The sequence below is a fragment of the Pimephales promelas genome, chromosome 10 (assembly GCF_988280905.1).
Source record: "Pimephales promelas chromosome 10, fPimPro1.hap1.1, whole genome shotgun sequence".
Classification (NCBI taxonomy): domain Eukaryota; kingdom Metazoa; phylum Chordata; class Actinopteri; order Cypriniformes; family Leuciscidae; genus Pimephales; species Pimephales promelas.
This window is the reverse complement of record NC_142778.1, coordinates 10,927,053-10,935,072: the sequence shown is the minus strand read 5'-3', so window position 1 is coordinate 10,935,072 and position 8,020 is coordinate 10,927,053. Positions and strand designations below refer to the sequence as shown.

The 8,020-nt window shown below is 38.1% G+C and overlaps 1 protein-coding gene across 1 annotated transcript; it reads right to left on the bottom strand.

The window, feature by feature from the left end:
• Window positions 1–806: 806 nt before the first annotated feature.
• Window positions 807–3,547, bottom strand: mafa (MAF bZIP transcription factor a). The gene has a single exon (XM_039681689.2). The coding sequence runs from the start codon at window positions 3,143–3,145 to the stop codon at window positions 2,168–2,170; it is 978 nt and encodes a 325-aa protein (XP_039537623.1). The 5' UTR covers window positions 3,146–3,547; the 3' UTR covers window positions 807–2,167.
• Window positions 3,548–8,020: the final 4,473 nt, after the last annotated feature.

The following is an 8,020-nucleotide window of genomic DNA, read 5'->3' as shown; positions in this document are numbered from 1 at the left end:
AACACAGCACAGCCTACACCCATGCAATTAAAAGAGTTTACTTTCATCAAGTAATCCACAATTTCTCTTGTAAGTCACAAAATAAAAGGTAAAAAGGTGACGCTTTAAATTCATTCTAAACATAAAGCAAAGTCCACTGCATTGAGACGCATTGCATTGTCAAACTTTGGAATGTTAGAGCATTGTCTGCAATAAAATGCATTATATTCTATCAACCATTACATAGTGGCTGCAGCAATGTGATCCTGTGGACTTTTCCAGAGAATATTATGAGTTTATGAGCAAAGAGCTATATGATAACAGCGAAAGCTTTTTACATAGTTTCAAGAGTCCGAATCTTACGATAGACAATCGATTTTTGAGATGCCAATATGTGCACTGGATATGACTAATAAAACCAGGCTATAGCAAGAATTATGATTATATCAACTAATGATTGTTAAAAAAAATAAAATAAAAACTAATAAAACTTTAACAAACAACATCCAGAGAAAGCAGACTTTAAGTGGCCCAAATTGCATTTTTATTGCATATCATATTGTATGAAATGAAAAAAAAGCATATATGAACATCACATACGGTTAGTGGGTAAAATAATTTTGCACAGCAAAATATATATAGATATATATATGAAAAAAAAGAAATAAAATAATAATTAACATCGTTTTAAGAATTTATTGATGAACGGTATATCCTGATTTTATACAAGCAGGGTATCAATCCCTGACCATAAAACAATGTCCAGACATTTTAATATTGATTACTACATTATTGCCATGTAAATAATAACTTTTTTAACATCAAAAGAAAGAAAGAAAAGAAAGAAAGAAAAAGATAGAATCGAGTCCTGCTTGACAATATATAACTAAATAAGATTAAATCCTTTACTTTTCAGCAAAGCCATGACGGGTGCCTTTTAAATTAGCGTTCTGGATAGATTCCAATATGTGATATATAATTTGCTACAAGCTACATTTAGTGCAACTCATTCCAATTAGATCAGACCTTTTATTTTCTGAATGCATGGTTTTCCATGTTGACTTGAAATTCTACTTTAATACTTTGGTTTTAAAATACAGTAAATAGCAGGCTACATCATGAACTACACTGTCAAACTGCTGTTTTTACTGCCAGTACATGCTGCAAAAAGCTCAAGTTACGCATGATAAAAATCCAGCTGTATGCAAACTTGGAGCCTTCAATTCAAACAATATGAACAGGCAACATCTAAAGTCACTCTTCCTTCTTCGTGTCAACCTGTGGCATTGGCTACCTTTAACTGTTTTATATGATGCAAAAAAAAAAGTAGTTCATTCCAGAGTTATTAAAATGCAAACCTTTGACATTAAATACACAAACCGCTCTTAGCAACAACACTGTTTAAGTCCCAGAGGGAGAATTCCTTTTTGAAACCAGGTCCTTGTTCTTTCCCTCGAAACACTGCTTCCAGTTGACTCTCAACAGAGAATTAAATGTATGGAAACTGTATGGATCAACTTTTTTTTTAATGGGGAGGATGATGACATGATGCTCCTTGTACTTTTTTAGTCCATATTCCAAAAAAAAAAAAAGTGACCGGGAAATGAAAAAAAATGTATGAATGCCATGCTGAGCAGAAGTTTTTTTTTTTTTTTTTTTTCCAAGTAGAAGTTCATTTTCAAGCGCATAAAAAATGGAGGGGGAATAAAGTAAAAACAAAAAACCTTACATGTCCAGCATGCAGGCACTTCAATGACATGTCTCTTCAATGTCTCTCATGTAAAGTCACAAAACAGCAAGCAGAAGACATCAGATGACAATGTGGGAAAATCCTCTGACTTTGGCAAAAAGCAACAACAAAAAAAACTAAACAAATATATATGTATATAAAATAAAAATAGCAAACTTTCTTATTTGGCAAAAAATGCATAAGGTGAATGAAGGTCAATATCATAAGTGTATGCATACACATCAAAATGTGAACTAATTTAAAGATTAATATAAAGAAAAAAAAAGTTGGTTGCATATCAAGCGCCCAAAACTCAAGAACTGACTTCAGTTCTTTATAAAAGCGATAAAAAGTTGTCAGCCTTGATCTTAACACTCCCACCCCACCACCACAAAAAAAAAAAAAAAAAAAAAAAAAAAAACCTTTTAGAATCTTTATTGATTTCTTTTTTTAGGGAACTCACATGAAAAACTCCGGGGATGAGGGGTTGTTGTCGCTGCTCGACGAGTTTTCTCGGAAGCCGTTGCTCACCAGCTTCTCGTACTTCTCTTTGTACGCGTCTCTCTCGCGCACCAGTCTGGAGATCTCTTGTTTGAGGTGGTCCACCTGCTGTATGAGATGGGTCTTCTCACCCTCCAGTACGTGCCTCTGTTGAACCCTCTTGTAGCGACACGACTGAGCATAGCCTCTGTTTTTGAGGGTTCTCCTCTTCTGTTTGAGTCGGATCACCTCCTCTTTGCCGACGCCGCGCAGCTGCCGGTTGAGCTCCCGCACGGACATGCTTACGAGTTGCTCGTCCGAGAAGCGGTCGTCCAGGTGGCTGTGCTGGTGGTGGATGGCCGAGGAGTTGTTGCCGGACGGGACCCCGGGAGTTTGGTGCTGCTGGTGATGGCTGTGGTGATGATGATGATGCTGGTGGTGGGGTGCCCCGTTCTGCGCTGCAGCAGCGGCAATGACTGCAGACACAACCGCGGCGGCGGATCCCATCTCCTCCCCGGCCATGGCGCCTCCCGGTCCGGCTGCGCTACTAAACTGCTGCCCTCTAGCATAGCCGTCGAAGCTCTGGAGCTGATGTGTGCTGTTAATCAGCGCTTCAACCGCATCCTCGGGACTGAAGCCCAACGCCTCCGGGTTGAGCTGCTGCTGATAACCGGTCATCCAGTAGAAATCCTCCAGGTGCGCTTTCTGCTCGCTCCCGGAGCCAGGGCTGGGCGCCGAGAAGCTCGGGGAAGGGGGAACTGAGCTGCAGGGCGTACTCATCGGGGTGGAAGACAGGGAGCCCCCGGCGATTAGGCGGCTGCACTGGCTGATGCTGCGATCGGGCTCCAGTGGCTCTTTCTTCACCTCAAACTTCATCAGATCGAAGTCATTAACATATTCCATGGCCAGGGGACTGGTGGGCAGGTCGGAGCTGCTCAGTGCCAGCTCTGATGCCATCCTCTTGCTGCTGACCGTCCTCCAGTGCGGGTGAAGTGCAGCTGTCAAAGCGGGCTGGGTCGGAAGAGAGTGAGCCAGCTTGATGATCTTTAAATGCTTTACTCTTTGCAGAAAAACAGATACTGCACAGGACTTTTCAGTGCTCTCCTAACTCCAGATTATGAGCTCTCCTTGGCACAGTCTATTGCAAAAATGCATTGGATCTCTTTCTCTTCTCTTTACATGTGGATTTCGGCGGCCTTCTATTTCAAACATTTAACACTTTGGTGACTCCTGAAGAGCAGACATCATCGTAGTCAAACGGGTAAGTGTAACGTGAAATACGTGCGATAAATGATGTTGACACAGATCGAGCTGAGAGAGTTTTTAAACTCGACCCACTACAGTAGAGTTTAAAAGCATTGCTGAGTTTTATAGCTGCCGTGACGTCAGGTTCTCGACGAGCCAATGAGCCTCTCTGGATCTCAGAGCTCTTTAACATATGGGTTCGGAAACCAAAACTTTTCTCGTCAGCTGACTGTCATTTTGGAAATGCAGGAGGAAAGAGTTGAATGGCTTTCGAACATTTAACTCTTTCCTTAGCCGTTTGCAAAATGTAAAATCAAATTTAGTAACATAGAAGATTTTATTTTATTTTCATTGACGTTTCTATAGGCTACTATGTTTCGCCAGTATTCTGCAGATCCTTTTACTTCAAAGCATTTTTTTTTTTACATTTTAAAATGCCTAAAGCCACATGTCAGAAGGAAAACTTTAATTACATATTTAGACATTGAATTATGTATTTAAATTATTTTGTGTGCCAAAATTATCATTAAAAAAAACATTAAAAAAAACTCTAAAAAAAACTATTTGCAAATGATTAAAGTTAGTGAGGTGCTTGTTTGAAGTGACTGATGGGCGTTCTTAAAACCCAACAGTGCCACCTTCTGGAAATAAAGAGAAGTAAGTGTGTGTGTGTGTGTGTGTGTTTGTGCCCCTACTTAACCATATTTTGGGGACAAATCTGTACCAATTAGTGAGCTAAATCTGTCAACACTTCCAAAACCTCATCTCAGGGACCATCTACATTTGTAAAAACTGTATAAAACTAAGATTAGTAACGTTTTTATTTATTATTATTATTATTATTATTATTATTATTATTATTTTTAATGTTAAAATGCAGAACATTTTAGGGTTAGGTTATATTATGTATTATAAGCTCAGTATAAAAAAATTCTAAGTCTATGTAATTACCCCATTTAGATCTAGTGGGTGGATATATTGAGACTATTGGAAAGTGAAACTGTATATTCACTTGTATGTAGAGATGAATGAAAACGAATAACAACACTGAACACAACAACATTTTCATGATATCATATGCAAGATTGTCTATTCTTTTTGAGATGCAAAATCAGATGGATCTGCTCTGATTTCTAATAATTGCGTAGTCCAATGTAATACTTTATAGGGTGCCTAAAATGTGCTTGATGAGTGAACATTTCAGTTTACAGTCAATCTGACTACTTTGTGTGATTTCTAAATGTCAGATAAGGCAAAAATAGTTCTTAAAAGTAATGCACATTTTCAATTAAATCTACCCAGGCTGTAGTTTAGTGATCAACCAAATGATTCAAGCTCAAGACAAAAGCTATAAAACTTGTTTATCAGTTATGTGAGATCTGTCTCATCTAGTCATATATTAAACTACTCTTCTGTTCATTGCTCTTTTACTGGAGGTCAGGGGTCGATTACAGCAGTATTTCTTAGTGATTTTTCTCTCCCTTTCATTTTTTGAGAATTAAGTTAGCAGGAGCACACTATCTGAACAAAGTCATATTTTGCTTTGGATAATATACCTGTCTGATTAATTAATGATCCTGTCTTGATCTTTAATTTCATGGTTCTTGTGCTCTCGTCTTTCCTAAATTCCAATTAAAAGCTCAGTGCCATGGTCTGTAGAATAGTATAAAAGAGAAAAAAGGAATTTAAAATTCATGAGGATGTGTTCATGCAATAATGAGTTAGCCGTTTAGGAAAACTCTTGTGTGAATTGTGTTAGGCTTGACACTGCACCAACCATTTCATACCCTGCACAAAAGCCTATAATCATTTACTCAGTATCTTTTCTGGCAAAGTCTATAATCTCATGCTTGGGATCCTTGGTATTTTTAGAGGTTGGACTGAGTCGAGAGTAATGATCTCTCCAACCGCTGGCCTTGAATGATTACATCAATAGCTGTTACTGTATGTGTATGTGCACCGTATTTGCATTACCTTAACTTTGTATTTGTTCTTTATGCCCTTAGAAAGCAATGCCGGTGCTAAATTTGTTAAATTTAGTAATTCAATTAGTGTATAGACCGAGACGAATTACTCATTATACTGACTATTTTTTCTTACTCCACAAAAAAAAGAGATTACAGACACAATCAAATTTCTCATGATACTGTATATTCCAAATATTACATACATTTGGAAGACACTCTTAAAACAGATCATGTGATAATCTGATAATTGTGCCTCACAACAGCACATAATCCTAAAAGTGTAACATTTTGCATTGCTTAAATTTGTTTTCGGCATTGCATGAATGTGTTCTTATCAACGATTTGTCTGTCCACACCTAAGAATCGCTATCACAGCCAGTCGGAACAAATGTAATGTTTAATATAAAACTGTTTGGAACTGGATTTTGGACCAATGGGATTTTACTGTTGGCCGGACGAATTAGAGTGAATTATATTTAGATTGCTACTTTGATTTCTTAAATACGGGATGATTCCATATTACAGTATATGGAACGTTCGACAACCCTACTGAGGGCTTACCGCACTGTTGCAACCAAATGCTCTGCAAATTACCGTAATCTTGATTCTGTAAAATCACATTGAAAATTAAAAAAAAAAATGATTAGCATCAGAGTTTTCAAAGAGATGAAATGACTCTATGACCTAAAAGTCACTCCATTTGCATTCTACAAACAACACAAACACGTTTGGAAGAATGTTCATATTGCTCTTTTCATTCATTCATTCATTCATTCATTCAAATCATGCTTTTGCACAGCAAAATGTGCAAAAGAAATTAGCACACTTTCTATGACGAACAATAGAGACACATTCAATATAGCATTTAGGTACACAACCACACATTATTCATACTGTGCATTTCCAGGTTTATTAGAAAGCTATAGACTAGAGCATATGAAGAGTTCAGATGCAAAAGCCTCTAAATGCCATTTGAAATTTTCTTCTTTAATGATGATTTTTATCAAACTTGTATATTTAAGTTCAGTAATTTCACTTAAATAACAATTAATAGGTAATTATCATTGCCATTTAAGTGAAATTACTGTACTTAAATATACAAGCTTGATAAAAATCATCATTAAAGAAGAAAATTTCAAATGGCATTTAGAGGCTTTTGCATCTGAACTCTTCATGTATTGTAATCATACACTGACTAGGACCGTCAATCTACAGAAAGGGCAAACAATTACACAGTAGTCCATTCGATGGAATCGGAATGTGATGGCAAGACAGAACTTAAATTGTACTCTTGAGCACAGCTCCTATTTACAGAGAGCATGTGTACTGCATCACTTCTCAGACTACAAATACATGATTCAGAGTCTCCTGCTCACCCTGTTTCTTAGTGTACGTCGCAGGACGGTGTTGTAGTCGAGACCAGCTGACTTTGAGTCTGAGTAGACCAGATGCTCTCGAATCCATGACAAAACCAAGAGCATGAAAATATGGTCTTGGACTCTGAGTCGAGATGGGCTGTCTTGTATCTTTCCATTTTAATGGGAAGGCACTCCACATTTTTGATGGGGTTAAGGGACACTCACTGTAGAAGGACGCATTCCTAGTGAACTTCTGCAACAGTCAACCTTGATATAACTTATGGTTCTAAGGATGTTTCCCTGTCGTTCATGAAATAATCCTCCAGTTAAATATCAGCATCCTTAAAGGTGAATTGCGCAACATTTCATGTTAAAAATACCCCTTTTCTAACCCATACATGCTTAAACAATTGCCTGATGGGCTGAAAGAGCCCTTCTCTGATCACTGCGATTGCCTCTATAATTCTGTACAGTAAAATAAATAAGAGGGATTCGGGCTCGAATTTGAGACCGGGTGTGACGTCAGGCGCGTTCACGCTCGCCTGCTTATGACTGGCAGGTTTGTGTATTCGCCGCCATTCTCTGTATCAGAGAAGACTCGAGCGACAAAACGTTAGTAAACTTTCCAAAAAAGTTGAAGATGGATTCAAAGGGGCCGTGTACACCTGGTCACTTCATGCGTTTTCTGTGATCGGATAGCTATTTGATCGTGAAAAGACCAGGAGTTAATGCCCTCCGAAACGCATTCGAGACAGATTTGAATCCGATCGCTCAAACCAATTGAGGACGTGGTCTGGGCCGCATTCCAGACGAAACCTGACGAGTGTAAATGCATCTGGTTGTTGAAACCAGGCTATATGTCATGTTATTTTAGTCAGATATGTCAACACGCATCACATCAGCCCCTATTCATCAAGCCAGCGCACCGCAAACTTTGCAAATCAAAGTGAAAGTAAGTCGCAGACGCTTAACACTACCATCTTCATTAAAAGTAAAGAAATGAAATGATCTTACCAGGCCTGTTGTCGCTTTCTCTTATTGCTGTCTTTGCTGATTTTGAAATTAGCCGATGATCAATAAAATGCAGCTCATATCTCTTGCTTCTTGCTTTCGGTGATGTGCACTTCATTAAATCTGTATAGCGCGGGAATTGAAGATCGGATTTATATCCGTTTTACAAAAACACATTTATGTGACCAGGTGTAAATGGAATCGTTTTGATAAATCAGATTCAGAATCAGCTATCTGATCTGAGAAAACGC